Here is a 26,873-nt window from a genome sequence, read left to right as displayed (position 1 = left end):
AGTGGGCAAGGGCCAAATGTGTTGAACAAAGTAACATTTTAATTATAACTTTATTTTACCCAGTTAACTAATTTGTTGGTCATTTTCAAGGTTCAGTTTATGTGCTAGTAAAAATACGTTGAAAATGTCTCAGCGTTTTTATTTCTTGTGATTTTTTAGTTGGAAACTCGGACTTAATAAAACCTGTTGAAATTTTTTTTTGCATTTTTGAAGAATTTTTTAGAATTCAGAATAAAAAACAACAATGTAAAATCATACCTCACCTTCCTGAGTCACTCACTCTTCTTTATCACATCATCCTCATTGTAATATTCCAAAAGCATATGTGTTCCTATGTATGTGTTGCCGCGTCTTTCTTAGCGTGCAAAGTCAAGTCAGTTGGCTGAGATCTGCCATCTAGGCTTTTCCAGTCTCAAACAGAAATTGCCCCAGGTGAGCCGCAGGTCCTGCAGACCTCCAGGCGGGCCGGCTGGACACTGCATGGGGTAATGGGAAGAAGACGGGCCGCTCAGCTGGTAGCCAGCCATCGGATTGCGTGAAAGACAAATCATGAACTCCCTATTTTGTGCAGTGGCAGAAAGGGGGTCATTTTCTTCTTCTTAAGAACTTTGTTACAACCCGGAAATCACCAAACAGACCTTGGGCTTGGAAAGCTGAGGACGAAGTGGCCCTGGTGGTGGGCTTGGGGGGTGAGACAGCCCTCCTCTACCAGATGGCACCGAGCGTCCTCGTCGAAGACTGTTTCCATTTAGGGTAAAGGCCATTGGGGAGCTCCCACGTAGCCCCTTTCCCCCAGACACCCAGATCCACCCCTTTTCACCAGTTTGCCACATTTGCTGTATCATTCTGACTGTCCATGTGGCTCTCTCTCCATCTGTATGTGTCTCTCCTGGTCTTTCTTTTTTTTTAAGATTTATTTATTTCTCTCCCCTCCGCTCCCTTGTCTGTTCTCTGTGTCTATTTGCTGCGTCTTGTTTCTTTGTCCGCTTCTGTTGTCGTCAGCGGCACGGGAAGTGTGGGCGGCGCCATTCCTGGGCAGGCTGCACTTTCCTTCGTGTTGGGCAGCTCTCCTTACGGGGCGCACTCCTTGCGCATGGGGCTCCCCTACACGGGGGACACCCCTGCGTGGCAGGGCACTCCTTGCGCGCATCAGCACTGCGCACGGGCCAGCTCCACACGGGTCAAGGAGGCCTATCCACTGGGCCAAGGCCGCCGCCTCTCCTGGTCTTTGAATCCATTTCCTGAACACTTGAGTGGAGGCTGTGTGCACCGCGGTCCTTGAACCCTTCATACGGCCTCGTACCTTTCCTAAGAACAAGCATATTCATATGTATCCACATAAAGTGCAGTTATCAAGTTCAGCAAATTTTATCATTGATCTAAAGCTTATAGTTTATACTGCATTCCCCCCCCATATATCCCCATAATGTGCTTTCACACCTTCTTTCCTCCCTTGTTAGGGCCTATCCAGGGTCATGTATTGTCTATAATTGTCATTGTTCTTTAGCTGATATTTTTAAAAAATTTTTATTGTGGGAACATATATACAATGTGAACTTTCCCATATCGGCTTCTCCCAAGCAAACCATTCAGTGGGATTAATCACACTGTTTTGCAGTGCCCTCGTCACCTTCCCTTACTCGAACTCTCCCATTACCCCAAAGAGAAACTACCCATTTTACAGAAACTCCCCCTTTCCCTGGCAGCTGGTACTCTACTTTGTCTGTTTGCGTGCACATTTTCTGATGTTTTCTTTGTAGTTACCATGGGGCTTAAATTTAATATGAGATACCAACTAACTTCAATTGTTCACACAAATTATATTCCTATACCTCTCTGTCCCCCCACCTTTATGTAGTCTTTGTCACAAATTGTGTTTTTATATTATGAGTCCCAAACCACTGACTTATCATTACGTTTTATGCATTTGCCTTTTAGATTCTGTAGGAAGTACAAAGTAAAATACGATATACTGAGATTTGTATTTACCCCAGTTGTTACCCTCTCTGGAGACCTTTCTTTCCTCATGTAGCTTTGATCTACTGTTTAGTGTCCTTAGCATCCTTTCCTCTCAACCCACAGAACTTACTTTATCATTTCTTACAGGACTAATCTAGTGGTGATGAATTCCCTCTGCTTTTGTTTATCTGGGAATGTCTTAATCTCTCCTGTATTTTTGAAAGGCAGTTTGGCCAGATACAGAAGTTTGGTTTTTTTTCCTCTCCCCCTGTCCTCTCCCCCCCGGTCTGCTCTCTGTGTCCGTTCGCTGTGTGTTCTTCTGTGTCCGCTTGTGTCAGTGGCACCTGGAATCCATGTCTCGTTTTGTTGCATCATCTTGCTGTGTCAGCTCTCCATGTGTGCGGCACCATTCCTGGGCAGGCTGCACTTTCGCGCTGGGCGGCTCTCCTTACGGGGTGCACTCCTTGCACGTGGGGCTCCCCTACAAGGGGGACACCGCTGCGTGGCACAGCACTCCTTGCGCGCATCAGCACTGTGCGTGGGCCAGCACATCACACGGGTCAAGGAGGCCCGGGGTTTGAACCTTGGACCTCCCATGTGGTAGGTGGATGCTCTGTCCGTTGGGCCAAATCTGCTTCCCAAGATACAGTAGTTTTGGTTGGTCAGTCTTTGCTTTCAGCACTTTAAATCCATCGTCCCCTGCCTTCTTGCCTCCATGGTTTCTGATGAGAAGTTTGCACTTAATCTTCCTGAAGCTCCGTTGTACGGGACGTGTTGCTTCCCTCTTGAGGCTTTCAGATAACGTGGTGCAATGTGGGCTTTCCTGCGTGGAGTTTGTTGAGCATCTTGGATGTGTGTGTTCATGTCTTTATTAAACTTGGGAAGTTGTCAGGCATTACTTCTTTGAATATTCTCTCGGCCCCTTTCTTTCCTTCTTCTCCTCGTGGGACTCCCACAATGTGTATGCTGGCGACTTGATGGCGTCCCACCAGTTCTCAGGCTCTGTTCCCCTTTCTCCTTCTCATACCAGACTGTCTCCAGGTCCTTGATTCATTCTCGTACCAGGTCCAGTCTGCTGTTGAACCCCTCTAGGAAATCTTCACTCTCTGTTAACTGATCTTCAGCTTGGTTTGGTTCCTTTTTGTAATTTCAGTCTCTCAGTTGATATTCTCTTTGTGTTCATCTCTTGTTTTCTGATTTCCTTTAGTCCCTTGTGTGTATCTTCCTTTAGCTCTTTGAGCACATTTAGAACCATTAAAAAAAATCTTTATCTAGCACATCCCAGGTCTGATTCTCCCCACCAATGATTTCTAATGTTTTAATCTTCTCCTTTGTCTGGCCTTTACTTCCTGTTTCTTTGTATGTAGTCTTTGGTGAAACCTGGATATTTTGATATATGAATGGGGAATTTAGACAGTGAGTTGTCTGTTCCTTAGGCTTGCAACCAGCTCTTGGTACATCAGAGCATTCCCTGAATGCCAGGATCTAACAACAACAACAGAAAACACGTTTTCCAGCCTTTGCAGGGTGGCTTGTGCCTGTGCTCTCCTTCAGGGTTTATCCTTTCAAAGAGTTTAGAGACTAGCTTCGGGCCAGAACCTCGGGGCCTCCCTGGCCTTTTCTGGGTGTACAGCTTGTCTTGAGCAGGCACGTGTAGCTCTAGGAATCCCCCGTCTCCTCTGTCCCAATGTTGTGTCCTCTCCTCTAGGAAACACTGCCCTGCGTGTCCTCCAGCCCAGGGGGCCCGCCTGGACTTCCCTCCTCAGCCTTCTCTAGAGTTCTCTGAGCTGCCCCCTACACGCAGGGTGGCTTCTGGGACGAGTCCCCAGGCTCCCAGACGGGTGGGCCAGACACCCATGCTCCCAGGGTGTGCACCAGGGTCCAGGGAGCCATGCTGGGACTGGCTGGGGTGGTGCAGGGCCCATCCAGGGTGCTGCCTGCTCCCCTGCTTTTCTGTGGCCTTTTTCTTGATTCGGCGCTCGCCCTGTTCCTGCAGTCCTTTGACTGTCTTCTGGAGCTTTGAGAAAGATGTTTCTGCCAGTTCTAACTGGTTGTCGAAAGCTTCTGTGGGAAGACGGAGCCCTCGGGCTCACACTCGGTCACTTTGATCTGGAACAGCAGCTCCCAGGGACCCCTTGGAGTCAGTCCTCAGCTGCTGACTCGAGGCCCCTTTATTTTTATTTTTAATTTTTTTTCCTTTTTATTTATTTTTTTAATGTTACATATACCCCCATATACCCCCCACCCCCCTCACCCTACTCCTTCCCCCATAACAACAACCTCCTCCATCATCATGAGACGTTCATTGCACTTGGTGGATACATCTCTGAGCACCGCTGCACCTCATGGTCAATGGTCCACATCATAGCCCACACTCTCCCACAGTCCACCCAGTGGGCCATGGGAGGACATACAATGTCCGGTAACTGTCCCTGCAGCACCACCCAGGACAACTCCAACCCCCGAAAATGCCCCTACATCACATCTCTTCCTCCCTCTCCCTACCCCCAGCAGCCACCATGGCCACTTTCTCCACACCAAGGCCACATTTTCTTCTATTACTAATCAATATAGTTCATGAATAGAATATCAGTAATCCACTCTAATCCATACTCTATTCCTCCATCCTGTGGACCTTAGAATGGTTGTGTCAATTGCACATCTATGTCAAACGGGGGCTTAGATTCCACATGGATGCTGGATGCAATCCTCCTGCTTTCAGTTGTAGGCACTCTTGGCTTCCTGGTGTGGTGGTTGACCTTCTTCACCTCCATGTTAGCTGAGTGGGGTAAGTCCAATATCGAGGCCCCTTTATAAAACACCCTGGGAACTTGCTAGTTCTCGATGTTTTCTTCCTCTCCTTCCCTATTTCTCTGCCCCTCTGCTGGCTGGTGGAGAGACCCATCAGGGCTGCCGAGCCCTGTTCCGTCTGTCCCCCGTCAGGCCGAGCTCCCTGAAGACAGGGCTCCTCTCCTAGCACTGGGCTGGAGCAAATAGTGAGTCAGTGAGCCTGACTTTTAAAATGCTCACTGCCTGTGGTGCAGTTTTCAGAAAGCGCATGCGAGACTGTAGGTGGCTCGAAGCCATAGCTATGGCTGCAGTAGCACCGAGCAAGTGAAAGCAGACGGAAACCTCTGGAAACAAGCTGTATTTTGTGAAGGCTTGATTCTAAATTATTTACTTTTGATCTTCACTGCAAGGGCACTCCAGCTGCTCTCTATAACTTTGGCTTATTCTCTTTATTCTCAGCTGTTAAGTAGTTAAATGCCTAAATTGGTGGGACTTAAAAAAATTTACTTTCCCCAGCCTGTTCTCTTCATCTTTTCCCACCTTCTCCTTCTCTGGTCTGTACTCCTCGACTCTGCCTGGGCATGTTTCGAAGCTGCCTTCTGTTCTTGGGCCAAGTCAGAGCCTTGGGCTCACCCCCGCTGATTGTAATTTCTTACGTAGGCTGGTGGACTCCACATCAAGGCCGCTGAACTCACTGGACTCCGTAAAGGGGCCACAGTCCTTAGCCCTTAGAGCACAAATGCAGGTATGCGCGCTGGCGCTGAGCTCTCACCCCCTCGCCCCATGTTAGGGTCAGCGAAGGCTCTGCAGTGGTGGAGGGCAGCAGGCGGGAGTGAGGGAGCCGGAACCCGAGGTGGGGGCCGCAGAAGGGAGAGGCACCCAGCGCCCCGGCCCCACGCGCACAGCCTCTCCTGCCCTCTCCGCACGCCCACTGCGCTGGAGCCCCGTGCCCCCGCCCAGGCCACGGCGAGGTGGTCGCCTGTGGAGGCAGACAGCCTCCCCCGTCACGCCAGAGAAGCGAGCAGGAGCGGCCGGCTTTATTGCACCAAGGTTTTGAAGTGAAACAGTTCTATATTTTTACAGCCAGATGCAAAAAGCAGCCCATCTTTAAACAGGCAAATATGGCCACCCAAGAAATGATTGGCTCAGGACTTTCTTCTCACTCTTAATGAAACTAATGGAATGTAACTTTTGTAGGACTTAGAAATCATAAATTAAAAGCAGTATTTGTGAAGGTCAATTAGAAAGCAACAGAGTTAAAAGAAGTTGGAGTGCCAGGAGAGTTTGAATTGCCTGCTTATTTTTCAATTAGTGTGCTAGAGATATATATATATAAATTTTTTTCTCCCTTTTTCTTTTTGGAGAGCCTTTTCATTTTGTGTCCTTTTTTGAGGTCTCGTGATGGTTTAATTATTTTTACTTTGCTCAGGCTCCTGTCTCCTGACTTCTCCATTCCAAGCAGGAACATTAGTTGAGTGTCATGATATCTGCTTAAATTTATGCCCTTTCTTTGCAGGCCAGTTTTCAGGTTTTCTTGGGATTCCCCTGTGAATTCTCGCATAGCCCATAGTGGTTCTCCCCAGCGACCGACAACTCAGCTGCAGGAATCCGAGTGTACCCCCTTCCTACCCAGCGAGCCACGGGGGTCGGCTGGCCGCGGCCCATGGTGGCGGGTTCTGCCTGGCCTGCGTGATGCCAACCCATACATTGTTCATTAGAAAAAAAGATAAAGCTGACATTGAAAACCCAGATCTGACATTGATCTCAGATTCCTGGCTTCCCTTTGAAAACCAGAAGGCGCGAGCCACTCCACCGCGGCAGCCCCGGGCCGGGGCCTGCGCCCCCTCCCCTGCTCGTGTGCGGCCCTGCCAGCCGCCTTGCGTTTGCCACCCCGCGCTCAGCCACCTGCCAGCCACTCCTGCCCAGCGTGGACCACCCCACTGTGCCCGCCCTGGCCGGCCTTCCCCTCCACCCTTGTCCCCTGAGACCCGCGGACCCCCTCCCGGAGGTCCTCCGCCCGGCTCGAGCTGATGCTGAGCTTACCGAGGGGGTTGATGTCGAAAGGCCTCCCTTTCACCCGCGTTATTGGTGTGTTTCAAAATTCAGCTCCCAGGTGTCCTGAACTCTGTAGATTTGTCTGATTCGACGATTTGGAGGCATTTAAATCCTCACACTCTGTATCTGTTAGCGAGAAAGCATTCCACATTCAGCCTTTATTTTGTTAGGAGGGGAGAAGAAAACAACCTGGGTCCAAGAACAGCACAGAATGAAATATTCAAGGAAAAGCTGGTGCAACCAGTGAACTCGTGTAGCCCCCAGCCCCGGCAGACCTTGGATGGCACTCTTAAATACCGTGTTAATACTTAACAGAAAAGTGAAAATCATCTCTGAAAGCCACTTAACATTGTATCACCCCTTCCACTTTCTTCCCACTTTCCAGGGAGGGGCTGGCGCGGAGGCAGCGGTGGCTCCGTCCCCTGCGTGTTGCAGGTCTCCCGCCGCTGCGGCCCCCACCCCAGCAGAGCCCGAGGCTGCCAGGAGCCCGCGGTGCTGTCAGGGCCACGGCCCCACCCGTCCTCTCATGCCCTCTCTCTCCCCTTCTTCTCTGTTTCTCTCCCTCTCTCTCTGCCTTTCTTGCTTTAAAAACTGTTTTCCTCTTATCTGCCTCTTGTCCTTAAGTTTGACTCTACTGTATTTCACGCAGCCCTTCCTCGAGAGGCTTGCGTGGCCATCGCGTAGCTCTAACGTAGAAATGCCTCCTCCATGGCAGTGAGCTCTGCTCCCAGTGCCACAGCTCCTCTAGGACTCCCTCCATGAGAGAAAGAATGACCCTTTATGCAGATCGGGACTTCCAGAAGAAGACAATAATTTAAGAGGAACAAATGCTGGACTCTATCCTGTGTTTTCTAACATTTTCTTTTAGAAAATGTGAAATTACCAAGTTTTTGAACAATTAAACACCACATTTTCTTCAGATGAAAGACTTGAAGTGGTATGCTGAATAGCCTTAGCCTGACTTCTTTTCTTAAGGAGGTACCGGGGATTGAACCCAGGATCTCGTACTTGCAAAGCAGGCACTGAAACCACTGAGCTACATCCGCTCCCCGCCAGCTTGACTCTTAAGACGTATTCATAAATTGCCAAGGCACATGACAGGAAAGGAAGAGGTGACAGATGTAGGTGCATGTGCTTCCCTAAGGGAGGCCACAGGTGTGCTGGCAGTAGACTCGGATTCCAGGCTGGGCTCCGTGGCTCTCAGAGGACATCTGCCTGTGTATTATGTGGGTCTGGCGGCCTGTCCCTCGTTCTCTGTCATTTAAAGTGATTTATTTTTATAGCTGTTACTCTTGGACACACAGGAAATCAAGATGTTGTTTATCCAAAAAATGTTTACTTTGATTTCTGACACGGCAAATGGTTAAGATAGATTTATACCTCGATCCAAAGATCGTCATATCTATATGTATGTAAGTATGTTGTCCACTTGTAAATCTTGTTTTGGAAAGTGTTTTTAGATGTACAATGAAAAGGTGTATTTATATTTTGTATAAAGTAAAAGTCTTACAAGTGCTATAAAATGAGAGGCATCTGAAAGCACCATCATTGGTGTGAGGTGCGTGATAACGTGGCTCACAGCACAGGAGATGTGTCTCCTCAGTGCGGCCAGCAAACCCTGGGCGCTTTGCTCCGTGATTGTAAACTGTGCATAAAATGATGTCTCCTGAGAAGTGCAGGGCGTCAGCGCCTGAAAAGCCGACGCCTTACTCCCTTAGAAAGGACGACACGCGCGCTGTGGCCCCGCGCCCCGCCGCGCTGCTGCGCACACAGGCCCTCTGTGGACGGGCTCCCTCCGGCTCGGGGCAGGTGTGGGGGCATGCGGGGAGGCTGAGTGGAAGCGCTGCTGGCGGCCCGGGGATCCCCCCTCCCTGTGTTCTGGGCCGGACCTGCCCGGGGCCCGCCGCCCACGCACTGAAGGGTCTCTTCGGGCCCACAGAACTGTCGCAGGCGGTGGTGGACGCGGGCGCCGTTCCGCTCCTGGTCCTCTGCATCCAGGAGCCGGAGGTGGCCCTGAAAAGGATCGCTGCCTCGGCGCTCAGCGACATCGCGAAGCACTCTCCAGAGCTGGCGCAGACGGTGGTGGACGCGGGGGCCATTGCCCACTTGGCCCAGATGATCCTCAACCCCGACGCGAAACTGAAGGTACCGGGGCTGCCAGTGCACGGGGAGAGAGAACCAGTAGAATGTGCTAGAAACAGGTGTGAGCAGAGGGTGGTCTGACCTTTCCATACGTGGAAAGGGTGCTGCACAGAGAGTGAAGTCGGGGCTGGGAAAACTCCATGCCAGGCTGAAAACGAGCAGCCGCCGCAGCAGTGCCCAGCAGTGCCCTCTACAGTGAGAACAAGGGATCCATGGAACCAGGGGCTGAGGGTCTGCTGGTCCCACCACTCTAACATCTAAGCTGGTGAAGAACACTCACCTTTTTTGGTCTGCTTTTTTAGCTAAAATCTGACTTTAAGCTACTAGTTTAAACTCATCCATTCCAATAGTTACATTCCATATCGTTTTTATCTGGTTAATGTTAACTACGCGGTGGAAAGTTCTTTGAAATAGTGCCATCATGCCAAAATAAAATGTTAGTTTTGCTTGATCATTTTTGTATCAAATGCCCACATGTATCATAAATGAACAATTTCAGTTTTTTGGTCATCTGTAGGAGAGTTTTACATAGTCAATAGAAAGCAAAAACATTTAATTTTTGAAAAAAAAGTTTGGGTGTGAAAGGATCGCAACCCAGAAACTGTAACGATGTGAGCTATGCAATTGCCTTTTCCTTTTTGTGAGGGGATTTGAACACGTTGGAAGTACCTCTGGGCTCCTCAGGGGCGGCTGTAACATCATGTTTCATTGTGTTTTTCCTGCCCAGCGTCAAGTGCTCTCGGCTCTCAGTCAGATAGCAAAGCATTCTGTGGATCTGGCCGAGATGGTGGTTGAGGCAGAGATATTTCCAGTAGTGCTGACCTGTCTGAAGGACAAAGACGACTACGTGAAGAAAAACGCGTGCACTCTAATCAGAGAGATCGCGAAGCACACACCGGAGGTAAAGAGAGAGCAGCTTCAGAATACAGCGCAGGGCAGCTTCAGGTTGCACAGCTGGAGCGGCGCGCAGGGCCGGGCTGCACCACGTGGCCGCCGCTGTCGGGTCGGCGCTCCCTGCTCGTGCTCTGCGGTGGGGCGTCCAGCACAGTGCAGGGCGCTGGGCAGCACCCGCCCGCTGCAGTGACCCCCTTGCCCCAACTCGAGACAACCAAAGACGTCTCCAGACACTGCCAGGTGTTTCCTGGGGGGCCAGGCTGCGCCCCGTTGGAACCAGCCGTTGGAATGAGCAGAGCTTGCATTGGAAACTGGAGTTTTTAATTGCGCCCAGCTTTCCTTCCCTGGACTGTGGACCTTTGTCACCCTTATCATTTTATCATCATGAGAATGATGTCCTGTCAGATAGAGAATGGTCTCTGTCTAGGGGCAGAGACCACAGGGCCCCCAGCCCAGCGCAGCCCCAGGAGCGCCTCTGCTCTGGCCACGTCCTGCTCCGCGTTCTGAGATGTGATGCTTGTCGAGACAAAGCAGCCCCCGGGGGCCCTTTTCATTCCCTTAAAGTCTTCATTCTTTATTACACCCAACACGTTCACTTGGTTGAGGTTTCTCAAGATTAACCCGCGGTCAGCTAGTGGTCATCACTAGCAAGGGGGCAGCTGGGTTAGACAGCTCCAGGTCTGACACGGGCTTTGGGCACGCCGTGACTCGTGCCCGCCACGCATGCGCCGCACTCAGGCTTTCGGCAGCTAGCCAGCGGTGGACGAGCCAGGGGCGCAGCGGCCCAGGTGAGGAGTTTGACGTCCGTGAGGACCGGGATAAAAGCTGTGCCTGGGACGCATGAGAAGCTCCCCTTAGAGACCGCCGTCCGCTTGGCGGTGACGGTCGTCTGGCTCCACTTCCTTGCAGCTGTCGCAGCTGATCGTCAACGCAGGAGGGGTGGCTGCTGTGATCGACTGCGTCGGGTCCTGCAAGGGGAACACCCGGCTGCCCGGCGTCATGATGCTCGGCTACGTCGCCGCGCACTCGGAGAACCTGGCCATGGCCGTGATCATTTCCAAGGTGTGTGCCGCCGCCTCGTCTCATTCCTGGGGTGGGAGGGCCGCTCTCCCCTCGAGTGCCAACTCTGCATACCCAGCTGTGGGAGGAGAAGCGCCCGGAAAGCTCTTTCTCAGTGCTCGTTAGGTTTCCCAAAGCAGGGCGTGCTTCGCAGGAGGCTCAGGGAGGTTTCCCTGTTCACACGAGCTCCTGCGTGCCCGCCCGCCTGTGCTTAGATGTCCCCTGCACGTGCACCGTGGAGTGGCCGTCCACGTCTGCAGCACACACAGCGTCCTGCATGAGGACTGCCAAGGCCACTGCCCTTGGAGGTCTCTAAAGCCCCCCTTTCCTGTCACCTGGGCAGGAGAGGACAGCGCTGGGACATCTGCTCTTTGTCCCCCTTCCCTCCCTCATTTCCATCAGCCAGGGGCGCTGGCTAGGTAGCTGCTGCACGGAGTTTGCCTTATCTCCGTTCACAACTTGCAGTGAACCCCAGTAGGGTAGCCCTGGCACATAGTAGGTGCTCAGAAAGCATTACTGAGCAGCTGTTGCTCTCCTGAAGACCCCTTGGAAAGGTGTACCTGGCTCCGTGGCCCTGGGGGCGGGTTTCTCAGCAGCACAGGAACCTGCTTTTTTGAGCCTTTGCAAATGCTCAGTAAAAAGGAACCTGGGGACTCCGTTTTCTCTTTGCTTCACCCCCTTTGTCCCCCCCGCCCCTTTCCTTCTGTTCTGTGACCAGAGGCCACCGAGTGACTGAGCGGCCGTGTGCTCCCTTCGGGCTCAGAGGACAGGGCAGGCTTACACCGTGGGGGCGCAGGAGAGAAGCTGCAGGTGCGGGGGCCTCCTGCCTCACCTCCCGTGTAGCGGGGGCTCTCCCCGTGCTTGGTGGGGGCTGCTGGTGGTGCCCGCCCCCTCTGCCTCCAGCAAGTGGAGGGGTGGGGGTGCTGTGGGAGGCGCCCCAGGCCCCAGGCCCTGCCCCGCCTCACCTCTAAATAATCCTTCGGGATGTTCAAAGCACATCACTGGCTGTTGACCACAGCTGGGGGGCGTGGGCCGGCCCCTCCTCCTGCTGCTGCAGCCTTGGAAAGCCCCGCAAGTGGGGCCTTCCTGAGAAGGTGCTTCGTGCTGAGGACAGGCCTGCCTTGGTGCCGCAGACCCGTTATTCTTAGCGGTAGGAAAGAAGCCAGCAAAGGCATCTGGCAGGTCTCTTCAGGAAACCGGTCTTAAGAATCAAATTAAAAGGTGGAGGGGGATAAAGGTGCCTGGTGATTTGGCCTTTGCAGTGATAGCATGATCACATGATACTGTTTTTTTGTGGTACTAAATTTAAGATAATTATTATCCTGTCCAAGTGGTTAGACTATTATGCATATACAGAATCTAGAATTACAATTTGATTTGCTTATTTGAGTCTCCCTTTAGTTATTCAAGCAACCAAACTGCGATGAATTTGATTATTTGATTTTCTGCTTTGATTATTTACATAAAAAGGAAGCCTAAACTACAAAACATTAAGCACATGCCATCTGGAAACGGGTAATCGCTTCCACTTTGATGTTTCAGGCAGGTTAGGATGGACAGAATTGCACTTTAGAGTTGACAAGAACTAATGGGAAATTTGTATGAATCATTTCAGGACAGGTACTAGTGACTGCGTTTCATCTAAAAGGCCCTTAAATGGGGTTCTAGCTCCTGGTATTCATTTGCTCTTAGTAGTTACTACATTCTCAGATACCTTTTGCTTGGTGAGAACGGCAGTTTCTTTAAGGACGCTGTGTGAACTTGTTGAACAAAGGACAAGGCAGCGTTGTAAATCCTGAGCGTTTATCTCGCCTGTCACCGGGGACTCCGGCTCTGCCCTCCCGGGACTGTGGCATCTGGCGTTTGGTAAATGCCTCTATCTGGGGGGTAAAGCCAGCAGAGACCCCCTTTGTTTCGTTGGGTTGGTACAGATCATTAAGGCAAATTGGTTGTAGTCCCTTTATTGACTTGAAAAATGCCAGCCCCTGTGATGTGCTCATTTACTGAGCCATTTAGGAAGGAAGGATCAAGAGCAGAGCGAGGGCCGCTGGGGCCGGGGAGGCGCGGAGCCCGTGACCGGTGGCCTCCAGCCCTCCCCCTTTGATCGCTGCTGCAGGGTGTGCCCCAGCTGTGCATCTGCCTGTCGGAAGAGCCGGAGGATCACATCAAGGCGGCCGCGGCGTGGGCCCTGGGACAGATCGGGAGGCACACGCCCGAGCACGCCAGGGCGGTGGCCGTCACCAACACGCTGCCCGTCCTGCTGTCCCTGTACATGTCAGCGGAGAGCTCGGAGGACCTGCAAGTGAAAGCAAGTGCTTTGCTCTTGGCCCTTGGGTGCAGATTTGCTGGATGCGGACTTTTTTTCCTGGGGGTGGGGGGTCCTGGGGAGTGGGGATGAACCCGGGACCTCGTGTGTGGGAAGACGGCACTCAACCACTGAGCCACGTTGGCTCCTCTTAGTTGGCCCTCCCCAAGAAAGCACCGGGAACTGAACCCGGGACGTCCCATGTGGGAGGTGGGAGCTCAACTGCTTGAGCCACACCTGCTCCCTCTGATTCATTTTTTTTTTTTTTAGATTTTATTTTTATTTATTTCTCTGCTCCCCCGTTCTCTGCTCTGTGTGTCCATTCGCTGTGTGTTCTTTCTGTGTCTGCTTATGTTCTCAATAGGCAGCTCTGGGAAACGATCCTGGGATCTTCTGGAGTGGGAGAGAGGTGACCATTCTCTTGTGCCACCTCTCCTCCCTGCTCTGCTACATCTTCTTATTTTCTCTCCTCTGTGTCTCCTGTTGCATCATCTTGCTGCGCCAGCTCTCCACATCAGCCGGCACTCTTGTATGGGGCTGCTTTCTTGTGCGGGACGGCTTTCCCACACAGTGTGGCACACATGCGTGGGGCAGCAGTCCCTGCATGGGCCAGCACTCCACGTGGGCCAGCTCACCGCGTGGGCCAGCTTGCCCTCACCAGGAGGCCCTGGGCATCAAACCCTGGACCTCCTAAATGGTAGACAGGAGCCCAATTGGTTGAGCCACATCTGTTTCCCTGATTCATTCTTAAAAACACATAATTTAAAGTGTTTTGGTTTTCCCTGTGGATGGTATCATGTGGGTGAGTCAAGAAATACAAATGCATCAGAAGGGTCGAGGGACTCTTCCCTGAGAATGGGCTACCTTGTCTCTAAGAACCAAATACATTTAAGTTGTCTATTGGTGCAGATTAATTTGTGAAATGAATGTCCGGGTATTGTGTTCTTGCTGCCTTTTCTAATGAAGGAGGAATTGAAGAATAATAGAATCTTGGGGTCAGAATTGGCTGGAGAGAACTTTAGTATATTTTACATGAAAAAATCTAATCCAAAAGAACCCAGGGTGATTTGCAAAGGTCCAGTAAAACGAGCTGGAGGGCAGTGCTACAGCCAGAGGCTCTCTCTGTGGACTCCAAGTCCTGTCATCTTTTAGTTGTAAACCCTGTGTTTATTCCTATGGAATATCAGTTTGTCCACTAAATTCACTGCATTAAATATTTTTAAATGGTACATTTTTTAAAAAGCAAGCTTTTTGAGAAAAAGAATTATATTAGTTTTTGAAAATATTCTAAAACATGAATATAAAATAAGGTAGTTTGTGTAATCATTTTATAACTTCAAATAAAGAAATGTTTCCAGCATACCACCTACTAGGAAAACATGTAACGCTTTGAATGCAGCTTTCAAAGTTGACTTGCACTGAGGGGATTACGTAGCAAAAACAGTAATTCATGATAAAATTGACAACAGTAAGTTGAATTGCATTGAAATTTTGATTAAAACAGTAAATTATCCCGCATGAGAGCCGCCCAGCGTGAAAGAAAGTGCAGTCTGCCTAAGCATGGCACCGCCCACATGGAGAGCTGACACAGCAAGATGACCCAACAAAAAGAAACACAGGTTCCTGTGCCGCTGACAACAACAGAAGCAGACAGTGAAAAAGATGCAGCAAATAGACACAGAGAACAGACAACTGGGGCGGAGGCAAGGGGAGAGAAATAAATAAATCTTAAAAAAAAAAAAAAAAAGACATAGGAAGAACTTAAAAAAAAACAGTAAATTATCAAATAAGACATTTGCTGAAACATAACTTTAGATAATCTAATGAGGCAGGAAGTTTACTTGAAATGTGTATACATGCATAGCTGAGGAACTCTGAATTATAATACATAGTCAATCATTTATTTGATTATGAATTTTATAAAAGCAAATTACATGTTATTTCTCTACGTGCATTGTGATTTCTAACATTGACATTTCTTGGATTTTGAAGGCTTTCTGGGTCAGAGCGGTGTTGTCGTGGTTTCCAGCCTTGCCCTGAGGTTCCCCGACGGTGAATGCCTTCCTGGGCAGTGCGTGGTGGAGAGAGGCAGGTGACCTGAGCTTGCTCTCCAGGGGCTCTCTGGCCTAGCAGCTCTGGGATTCGGTGACTTTCCGGTCAGAGGCCACAACCCCATTTCCAGTTTTGAGTTGCCCAAGTACAGCTGACTTGCATGTACCTAATTTCATCTACACGTGTAGCCTTCTTTTGGCTTCCTGTTAGGTTAATCCATTACCATCCTTCCCCCCACTGCCCCCCCATAGCTCCACTGTAGGGGCTCCGCGGCACAAGCTGTGCCCAGGCTGTGACCGTAATTGTGTGCAGCTTCTAGATTGTCAGCAGATACATTATTCATATTGAAAAGGCCATCTCTGTTTCTTCCAGATTCTGTCATTTGACAATTTTTCTCCTTCAAGTTTTGGAACTGAAGTAAAGGAATACATGAGTTAGAACATGAATAATTAATATTTCGAGTCAATAGTAATTAGAGCTAAAAAAAACCCTTGTAGCTAGTTCCCCAAGGGTGCACTCTAGTACCGTTTTATCAAGTTTACATAATATAAGGGTTTTAAAGGAATTGCTATGAAGTAACATTGTATAAATATGACTGGAGTAAAATAAGTTTGCAGATATTACTTTGAATAGGATAACTTTTGCCGTGTTCTAATTTAACAGAGGCTGTTTTATTCAAACCCTTAGGTTTGCTGTAGATATTGAGGTTCCTTTTGCCTGTATTTGATGCAGTATTTGCTGTCAGGAAATGCACTTGGCCGTAAGTGAAAATGTAGCATGGTCCTCAGTCATGCTGCGAGTGGGCCTTCCAAAGTTTACGTGCATTTAGATATTTTCTTTCTGTGAGGACTTGATCACCTTCCCACCCGCTTCCCTGCAAGGTCTCGTGGATTCTCTCAACTGCTGTTTTTAAAGGATGTAGAACGAAGTCTGTTCTCGTCAGTTTGATTGGACACTATCGCCGTAGGGAAAAGTATACCCAAAAGATTGTGGGTAAACAAATTTCTCATTTGTTTCTCTGTGGCATTCTTCAAATTATAGGGCCTTGTTGAAGTTCATTTTGTCCCAAAGGCATGTCAGCTTCCTCTGGTATTCTGTAGTTGGTTCTAATCCAGTGAGCAGCCTTGGAATTTCTTGCATTTTTTTCACATAACCTTACTATATGTTTGCATCTATGTTATTCCAAATACCTTCATAAAAACTGAAAAAAAAAGTTTATCTGATCATCATACCTACATATATTTTGAAAATTTTCAAGCAACTGCATTTTTTTTTGGTTCTGATTTAGGGGACATCAAACTGAATTGTCCTGAGAGCAGATGTGTCTCAAGTGGTTCTGAGTTTCTTCTTTCCACATGGGAGGTTCTGGGTTTGGCTCCTGGTGCCTCCTTAAAACAAAAAAAATGAACAGTAAGCAACTCAGTGGAGCCAATGTGGCTCAGTGGTTGAACGCCAGCTTCCCGCATGGAACGTCCAGAGTTCAGTACCTGGCCCCGGTACTCAAAAAAAAAAAAAGTAAGAAGTATCCCATCTTAGTTTGGCATTTAAATCAGTTCATTTCATTACCTTAGTTGTAAAACTATTTCTAAGATAGTTATTTGACTTAATTATTATGTACTTGTAGTCGTGATTGCGCCCCCTTCATCTTTTAACACCTGCATTGAGGTGTATTTCACATACCGTATAGTTCACCCATTTAAAGTATACAGTTGAGTGGTTGTTAGCATAGTCACCATAGTCCAGTTTTCGAACATTTTCATCCTCCTAAAAGGAAACTCAGTACCTGTTAGCAGTCTCTCCCTGTCCTCACGCCCCACCCGGGCGCCCTAGACCTCCGTGCCCCCTGGATTTGCTGGTGCAGCGCTGTGTGCGTGGGGGGAGCGGGCCCTCTGTGCCCGGTTAGCGCCAGTCTGCGGGGCCGTCAGGCTGTGGCAGGCGTGGGTATCATGCCCCTTGTGCTCCACGGCGGGGATAGTCCACATTTTGCTTATCCATTCTTCAGTTGATGGACATTGGGGTTGTTTCCACCTTTTGGCTATTGTGAGAAACGCTGCTGTGAACATTTTTGCACCAGGTTTTGTGTGGATTTACGTTTCATTTCTTGAGGGTATATACCTAGGAGCAGAGTTGCTGAGTAATAAGTAATCCTGCATTTAACATTTTGAGGAGCTGCCTGTTTTTTTTTTTTTTCGGTTGTCTGTTCTCTGTGTCTATTTGCTGTGTCTTGTTTCTTTGTCCGCTTCTGTTGTCGTCAGTGGCACGGGAAGTGTGGGCGGCACCATTCCCGGGCAGGCTGCACTTTCTTTCATGCTGGGCGGCTCTCCTTACGGGGCACACTCCTTGCGCGTGGGGCTCCCCTACGTGGGGGTCACCCCTGCGTGGCACGGCACTCCTTGCGCGCATCAGCACTGCGCATGGGCCAGCTCCACACGGGTCAGGGAGGCCCGGGGTTTAAACTGCGGGCCTCCCATGTGGTAGACGGACGCCCTAACCACTGGGCCAAGTCCGCTTCCCCTAACTGTTTTCTAGTGCAGCTGTGTAGTACATTCCAACAGCAGTATACAAGGGATTGGATTTCTCCACATCCCTGCCAACACTTATTATTTTTAAACAAATCAATTTTATCGATACATATTAATAAAGCATAAATCCATCCAAAATGTGCAGTGGTATTTACTATAATCACATAGTTGTGCTTTCATCATTTCAATCATTGATAGAGCATTTTCATTATCCCAATTATGATAAAAAACAAAAACAAGACAATAGTTTAATAGTGGTCATTCTAATAAGTGTGAAATGATATCTCATTGTAGTTTTGATTTGCATTTCCCTAATCGCTAGTGATGATGAACATTTTTTCATGTGTTTTTTTTCCCCTGCCGTTTGTGTTTTTTCTTTGGACAAATCTCTATTCAAGTCTTTTACCCATTTTTAAATTGGGTAGTTTGTCTTTTTAATGTTGACTTGTAGTATCTCATTATATATCATGGATATTAAACTCTATAATCAGATATGTGATTTCCAAATATTTTCTCCCATTGAGTGAACTGCCTTTTCACCCTTTTGACAAAGTCCTTTGAAGTGCAAAAGTATTTAATTTTGAGGAGGTCCCGTTTATCTATATTTTCTTTTGTCACTTGTGCTTCGTGTATAAGGTTTAAGAAATTATTTCCTACCACAAAATCTTAAAGGTGTTTCCTGCATTTGCTTCTAAGAGTTTTATGTTTGTAGCTTTTATATTTAGGTCCTTGATCCATTTTGAGTTAATTTTTGTATAGGTGTGAGATAGGGCTTCTCTTTCTTTTGGATATGGCTATCCAGTTCTCCCAGCACCATTTGTTGAATAGACGTTCTAGCCCAGCTGGGAGGGCTTGACAGCCTTGTCAAATATCACTTGACCATAGATGTGAGGGTCTGTTTCTGAGTTCTCAGGTTCATTTGATCAATCTGTCCTTATGCCAGTTCAGTACCGTGCTTTTTTTTTTTTTTTTTTTTTTAACCACTGTAGTAAGTAATATGCTTTAAAGTCAGAAAGTGAGAGTCCTCCAACCTCATTCTTTTTTAAAGACATTTTTGGCTATTTGGGACCTCTTACCCTTCCAAAGAAATTTGATAATTGGCTTTTCCATTTCTGCAAAGAGGCTGTTAGGATTTTATTGGGATTGCTTTGAACCTGTAAATCAGTTTGGGTAGAATTGACATCTTAATGATATTTAGTCTTCCAATCCATGCAACCAGAATGTCCTTTCATTTGTCTTTTTCAGTTTCTGAAAAAGAAACTGAGTACAGTTCTAGCTGTAGGTTTTTCATAAATGCATTTTACCATATTGAGAAAGCGTCCATCTATTCCTATCTTTTGGAATTTTTTTAATCAAGAAAGGATGCTGTATTTTGTCAAGTGCCTTTTCTACATCATTCAAAAAGATTATGTGATTTTTCTTCTACAGTTTATTAATGTGGTTTATTACACTAATTGATTTTTCTTCTATTGAATGACTCTTGCATACCTGGGATAAAACCCACTTGATTGTGGCATATAATTATTTTACTGTTCTTTTGGATTTAGTTTGCAAGTATTTTGTGGAGGATTTTTGCATCTATATTCATTAAAGAAATTGCCCTGTAGTTTTCTCATATTACCTTTATCTTGTTTTGGTATTAGGGTGATGTTGGCTTCATAGAATGAGTTTGATAGCATTCTTTCCTATTCGGTTTTTTGGAAGAGCTTGAGCAAGATTGGTAATAGGTGTTCTTTGAATGATCTACCTTTGAATGGCAGAATTCACCTGTGAAACCATCTGGTCCTGGGCTTTTCATCTTTGGGAGGTTTTTGATGACTGTTTCAATCTCTTGTCACTAGTTTGTCGAGGTCTTCTATTTCTACAGTCAGTGTAGGTTTTTCATGTATTTCTAGGAATTTGTCCATTTTGTCTACATTGTCTAGTTTTTTGGCATACAGTTGTTCAGATTATCCTCTTAGAATCTCTTTCTGCGTGGTCAGTGGTAATGTCCCCTCTCTCATTTCTGCTTTTATTTATTTGTACCTTCTCCCTTTTTTAATTCTTTCTCAGTCGAGGTAAAGGTTTGTTGATCCTCTCAAAGAACCAGCTTTTGGTTTTGTTGATTCTATTGTTTTTTGTTCTCGATTTCATTTATTTTTGCTCTGATCTTTACTATTTCTTTCCTTTGGCTTGCTTTGGGATTAGTTTGCTGTTCTCTTTCTAGTTCCTCCAGGTGTGCAGTCAGATCTTCACCCTTAGCTCTTTCTTCTTTTTTAATGTAAGCATCAAGGGATATAAATTTCCCTCTCAGTACTGCTTTTGAGGAATCCCATTGATTTTGATATATTATCTTCTTATTTTCATTCATCTCAAGATATTTACTGAATTCGTTTGCAGTTTCTTCTTTGACCCACTGATTATTTACAGTGTGTTGTTTAATCTCCATGTATTTAAGCATTATCCCTTCTTCTATCCATTATTGATTTCCAGCTTCATTCTGTTGTGATCAGAGAAAGTGTTTTGTAAAATTTCAGTCTTTTAAATTTTACTGAGACCTGTCTTGTGACTAACATATGGTCTGTCCTGGAGAAGGATCCATGAGCACTTAAAAAGAATGTATACCCTGCTGTTCTGGGGTATAATGAGCTATAAATGCCTTAGGTTTAGTTCATTTATCATATTATTCAAGCTCTCTCTTTCTTTATCCTCTGTCCAATACTGAGAGTCTGTTGAAGTCTCCAACTGTTATTGTAGAGACATGTATTTCCCCCTTCAGTTTTGCCAGTGTGTGCCTCATGTTTCTTGGGGCACCCAGGTTAGGTACATAAATGTTTACTGTAGCTATTTCTTCTTGGTGAATTGCCCCTTTTATTAGTGTATAATGACCTTCTTTATCCCTTGTAGCAGTTTGACATGGTTCATGAATTCCAAAAATAGATATTATGTTTATAAACTGGTCTGTACTTGGGCATGATTAAATTATAATTAGGGCTTTGATTGGGCCATGTCAGTAGGGTGTTGAGTCCCTGCCCTTTGGTGGGTGGGGACTCACAGATGAAAGACATGCTAATGACAGAATTGGAGTTTTGATGTTGGGGTTTTGATTTTGGAGTTTTTTTTTTTATTTTTTTTATTTTTTTTATTTTTAATTTTTTTATTTTTTATTGACTTTGTAATAATATTACAATATTGTAATAATATACATTAAAAATATATATGTGAGGTCCCATTCAAAAAATATGGAACGCTTCACGAATTTGCGTGTCATCCTTGCGCAGGGGCCATGCTAATCTTCTCTGTATCGTTCCAATTTTAGTATATGTGCTGCCGAAGCGAGCACGATTTTGGAGTTTTTGATGTAGGAGTTTTGATGTTGGAGTTTTGATGCTGGAGTTTTGAGCTGGAGCCCAGGAAGTGAACACACAGGAGAAGAACACAGGAATAGAAACAGCTCCTTAGACATAGCAGAAACCCTGGGGAGAGAGACAGCCATTCACCTGAGAGTCTGAAGCTAAGTCTAGAGAGCCTCATAGTCTACAGCTGACCTTGTGGAGAAAACAGAAGGACTGAGCCTGTAGAGAAATGAACCCTTGGAAGAGAGGAGCCCAGGAAGCCTGAACCCTGGCAGATGTCAGCAGCCATCTTGCCCCAACATGAGGCAATAGACTTTGGTGAGGAAAGTAACTTATACTTTATGGCCTGGTAACTGTAAGCTTCTACCCCAAATAAATACCCATTATAAAAACCAACTGATTTCTGGTATTTTGCATCAGCACCCCTTTGGCTGATTAATACATCCCTTATAACAGTTTTGCATTTAAAATATACTTTGTCCAATATTAGTACTGCTACTCCAGTACTTTTTTGGTTTCTATTTGTGTGGAATATCTATTTCCAGCCTTTCACTTTCAACCTTATTGTGTCCATATGTCTAAGTTGTTTCTCTTGTGGACAGCATATTGATGGCTCATACTTTTTTATTCATTCTGTCAGTCTGTATCTTTTGATTGGGGAATTCAAGCCATTAACATTCAGTGTTATTACTTTAAAGTCATTAGTTATTTTGTCCATTTTATCCTCTGACTTTCTTTTGTCATATCTAACTAGTGTCTGTCCTTTTACCCTTTAATTTATCCTTCATAATAATCTTCATTTCTACCTTCTTCTTCAAGTCTCTTGCCCTTGTTTTTTCCTTTCAGGCTATATCACTCCCTTTTGTATCCTTTGTAATTCTGGTCTTTTGGTAACATACTCTCAGTTTTTGTTTATCTGTGAAGACTTTAAACTCACCCTCATTTTAGAAGGAAAGTTTGCCAGATACAGAGTTCTTGATGGGCATTTTTTTCTCTTTCAATACCTTAAATACATCATACCACTGTCTTCTTACCTCCCTGGTTTTTGATGAGAGGTCAGCATTTAATCTTATTGAGGTTCCCTTGTTATGCGATGCTTTGCTTTTAGAATCCTCCCTTTATCTCTGATATTTGTTATTTTGAATAGTAGGTGTCTTGGAGTAGGTCTATTCAGATTTATTCTGTTTGGGGTGTGTTGCCCTTGGATATTGATATTTAGTCTTTCATAAGGGCTGGGAAATTTTCAGTCATTATTTTCTCAAATATTCTTTCTGCCCCTTTTCAATTCTCTTCTCCTTCTAGGACACCGATAATGCATAGGTTTACGTGTTTCCTGTTGTCATTCAATTATCTGAGACCCTGTTCCATTTTTCCATTCTTTTCTTTTTTTTGTTCTCCTGTCTTTTCCAGTTTAGATATTCTGTCCTCAAAATTGCTATTTCTGTCTTTGAGTAACTCAAATTTGCTGTTATGTACCTCTTAAATTTTTTTATGGTTCTGAGATCGGGGAATGAACCCAGGATCTCATATTTTGAAGCTGGCACTCAACCCCTGAACCACATTGGCTCCCCTGAGTTGTTTTTTTCATTTGTTTGCTGTTTTTGTTTTTAGGAGGCACTAGGGACTGAACCCGGGACCTCCCATGTGGGAAACAGGTACACAACCACTTGAGCCGTATCCATCCCTCTAATGTATTTTTTTTTTTTTAAGATTTATTTTATTTATTTCTACCCATCCCCTTATTGTTTGCATTTGCTTGTCTGTTTGTTGTATGCTGGTCTTTTTTTCTTAAGGAGGCACTGGGAACCAAAACTGGGTTCTCCCATATGGGAGAGAGGCAGGCAGCTAATCGCTTGGGCTACCTCTGCTCCCGCTTGCGTCTCTCAATATCTTTTCCTCTGTGTGTCTCTTGCTGCATCATCTTGTTGTGTCTTCTTTAGGAGGCACCAGAGACTGAACCCAGACCTCCCATGTGGTAGGTGGGAGCTCAATCACTTGAGCCACGTCCGCTTCCCTAAAGTATTTTTTATTTCATCCATCATATCTTTTATTCCCATAAACTCTGTTACTTTTCTTTGTACACTTTCAAATTGTTCTTTATGCTCACCCAGTGTCATCTTAATATTCCTTTATCTCTTTAGTCATATTTTCGTTCAATTCTTTGAATTGATTTAGGAGGTTTGTGTGATTATCATTAATTAGTTATCTTAAATCCTATATTTTGTCAGGACATTTCATTTGTTCTTTTGGCTGGGCCATCTCTACTTATTTCCTAGGATGGCTTCTAATTTTTTTGCTGATGTCTAATCATCTGAATATTTTGTGAATTTACTCTGATGGTCAGTTTCTTTTTATTTTCTTTTTTTCATGGCTCTTCTTTGATTTTTGATTCAGCTTATTCTGAGTCTTTAAAATTGCCCAGTTCAAGTTATCAAAACTATGTTTCTACACCAACAACCCTCATCATTATGGACAGGGTTAGATTTTAGAAGAAAAAAGTGAATGAATGTAAGAACTGTGGATGCTATGCTAGTTCAGAGAGAACCCAGGCTCAAACCCAAGCTGCCCTGAAGAGGTAGCTCCTGGCTCCTTCCCTGACATCATCGTATATTATCCCTGAGGATAAACACTAGTTAATAAACGTGGTAACAAATAGCAAAATTCATAATCTGTTATTCATGATTTCAAAGTAAGATATTCCTTGACTTACATCCTTAAGTAAATAAAAGGATGTGCTGAACCCATATAATTTCTGTAGAATTTGCAGTATGAAATTTAAGAATGATTTTATTTTGCTCGCAACTATAAACACCTAAACATAAGGCACATTTTCTATATGCTAACAAATCTTAAACCTGACAGATGACATGATCTTGTATGTAGAAAATCCTAAGAAGTTGAACATTTGCAATTTGCATGCACAAATACCTACAATTAATGAGTTTAACAAGGTCACAAGATATGAGATCAATACATAAAAATCAACTGTGTTTCTGTATGCTAATAATGAGCAGTACAAATATGAAATTAAGAAAATGGTTACATTCACAATAGCATCAAAGTGAGTAAACTATTTAGAAATAAATTTAACAATAGATGTATAAGACTTGTGTGCTGAAAACTACAAAATATTGCCTAAAAAATTAAAGAAGATTTGAGTAAATGGAGTAACATCTCATGTTCATGGATTGGAAAACTCAGTATTAAGATGGCAGTACTTCCCACATTGATCTACATATTCAGTATAGTCCCTATCAAAACCCCAACTGTTTGTTTTTTTTTTTCTTTTCAGAAATTGAGAATAGAGCCTAAAGTTCATATGAAAATGCAAAGGCTCCAGACTAACCAAAACAATCCTGAAAAAGAAAAAGGACTTACATTGCCCAATTTCAAAATTTAATACAAAGTACAGTAATTGAGATAGTGTGGTATTTGATTAAGGAAATATATATTTATATATCTCAACAGAATTGAATTGAGAATCTAGACATAAACCCTTACATTTATAGTTATTTGATTTTTCACAAAGATGCCAAGACATTTCAATATGGAAAGGATAGTCTTGTCAAGAAATGCTGGGAAAATTGTTATATACATATGCAAAAAGATGAATTTGGACTCATACCATGTACCAAAACTGACCTAAATGTTAGAGCCAAAACCATAAAACTCTTGGAAGAAAACATAAATTAAATGACTGTAGGTTAGACAAAGATTTCTTAGATGTGACACCAAAAGCAGAAGTAATTTAAAAAGTGATGAATTGGGTTTCACCAAAACTAAAACTTATACTTCAAAAGACATTAAGAAAATGAAAAATCAAGCCACAGACTGGGAGAAAATATTTGCAAAAGATGTATCCGAGAAACGATTTGTATCCAGAATTTATAAAGAGCTCTTATAACTCAATAAAGACAAAAAAACACAAAACAACCCAATTAAACAATGGACAAGAGATCCAAATATACATTTCATCAAAGAAGAAATACAAATGGCCAAAAAGCTTATGAAAAGATGCTTGATATCATTAGTCACTATGAAAATGCAAATCAAAATCATAATGAGGGAAGCGGAATTGGCCCAGTGGATAGGGCGTCCGCCTACCACATGGGAGGTCCACGGTTCAAAACCTGGGCCTCCTTGACCTGTGTGGAGCTGGCCCACACGCAGTGCTCATGCACGCAAGGAGTGCCGTGCCACGAAGGGGTGTCCCTGCATAGGGGAGCCCCACGTGCAAGGAGTGCGCCCTGTAAGGAGAGCCGCCCAGCGCGAAAGAAAGTGCAGCCTGCCCAGGAAAGGTGCCGCACATACAGAGAGCTGACGCAGCAAGATGACGCAACAACAACAACAAAAGAAACACAGGTTCCCGGGCCGCTAACAACAGAAGCAGACCAAAAAAACCCAAAAGAACATGCAGCAAATGGACACAGAGAACAGACAGCTGGGGCGGGGGGTGGGAGGGGGAGAAGGGGAGAGAAATAAATAAAATAAATCTTAAAAAAAAATCATAATGAGATACTACTTCACACTCAAGGATGGCTCAAATTAGTAGAAATTCAGTAACAAACGTTGACCAAGATGCAGAGAACTTTGAAATCATATTGCTGTTGTATATGTAGTATGTTGCAGTTGTGTTGGAAAACAATTTCGCAGTTTCTTGAAATATTAAATAAATTTACCGCTATCCCCCCAGAAACTCTCTTCCTAGTATAGAAATGAAAACACATTTAACACTAAGATTTGCATATGAATCTACATAGCAGCATTATTCATAATAGCCCAAAGTGGAAACAACTCAAATGTCCATCAACTGATGTAGTAGGGAGAGACTGTATCCCGGAAAATCATGTTCTTAACGGTCCATTCCTGTGGGTGTGAACCTGTTGTAGGTGGGACCTTTTTTTTAAAAAATTAATTAATTAATTTCTCTCCCCTTCCCCTCCCGACCCTGGTTTTCTGTTCTGTGTGTCTATGTGCTGTGTCTTCTTTGTCCACTTCTGTTGTCAGCGGTTCAGGAATCTGTGTTTCTTTTTGCTGCATCATTTTGTGTCATTTTCTCCGTGTGGGCGGCGCCATTCCTGGGCAGGCTGCACTTTCTTTGGCGCTGGCGGCTCTCCTTACAGGGCGCACTCCTTGCGCTTGGGGCTCCCCCACGCAGGGACACTCCTGTGAGGCACGGCACTCTTTGCGCGCATCAGCACTGCTCATGGGCCAGCTCCACACGGGTCAAGGAGGCCTGGGGTTTGAACCGCGGACCTCCCATGTGGTAGACGGACGCCCTAACCACTGGGCCAAGTCCGCCGCCCAGGTTGGACCTTTTGGTGAAGTTACTTAAGTTAAGGCATAGTCCAGGATGGGTCTTAATCTTCTTACGGGAGTCCTCTATAAATGGGATGAATACAGAGAGAGAGAGAGAAAGTAACTGAAGCCAGAAGCTGGTAGCAACGAAACCTGAAAGGGAAGGGAGAGACCAGCAGATGCCGCCATGTGCCTCGCCTCACCACAGAGGAGCCGAGGAGCACTGGCCGCCAGTCCCAGAGGAGAAAGCATCACCTGATGACGCCTTGATTTGCCCATTTTCACGGTCTCAGACCTATACACCTGTTAGCTAATCCATCTCCGTTGTAAAAGCCAATTTCTTATATACTGAATTTTAGCAGACTAAGGAACTAATAAATGGATAAACAAAATGTGATAAATCTGTATAATGGAATAGTATTTGGCAATGAAAAGGACCAAAGTACTGATATGTACTCTGAC

The 26,873-nt window shown here is 45.6% G+C and overlaps 1 protein-coding gene and 1 non-coding gene across 3 annotated transcripts in view; one reads left to right on the top strand and one right to left on the bottom strand.

Moving 5' to 3' along the window:
• The window catches only part of SPAG6 (sperm associated antigen 6), a 62,992-nt gene that overhangs the window by 26,176 nt on the left and 9,943 nt on the right, over positions 1 to 26,873 (top strand). For both annotated transcript variants that reach the window (XM_058297858.1, XM_071215496.1), the window contains 4 exons: positions 8,744 to 8,949; positions 9,674 to 9,847; positions 10,750 to 10,902; positions 13,016 to 13,207. In XM_058297858.1, the coding sequence (XP_058153841.1) occupies positions 8,744 to 8,949; positions 9,674 to 9,847; positions 10,750 to 10,902; positions 13,016 to 13,207 (725 nt within the window). The remainder of the gene's footprint in view (positions 1 to 8,743; positions 8,950 to 9,673; positions 9,848 to 10,749; positions 10,903 to 13,015; positions 13,208 to 26,873) is intronic.
• Positions 20,994 to 21,100, bottom strand: LOC131278637 (U6 spliceosomal RNA). The gene has a single exon (XR_009186020.1). It is a non-coding gene; the product is annotated as a U6 spliceosomal RNA (small nuclear RNA).

This window comes from Dasypus novemcinctus, chromosome 5 (genome assembly GCF_030445035.2).
Source record: "Dasypus novemcinctus isolate mDasNov1 chromosome 5, mDasNov1.1.hap2, whole genome shotgun sequence".
NCBI classification, from domain to species: Eukaryota; Metazoa; Chordata; class Mammalia; order Cingulata; family Dasypodidae; genus Dasypus; species Dasypus novemcinctus.
The sequence above is the reverse complement of the archived record's forward strand: the minus strand, read 5'-3'. Positions and strand labels throughout refer to the sequence as shown.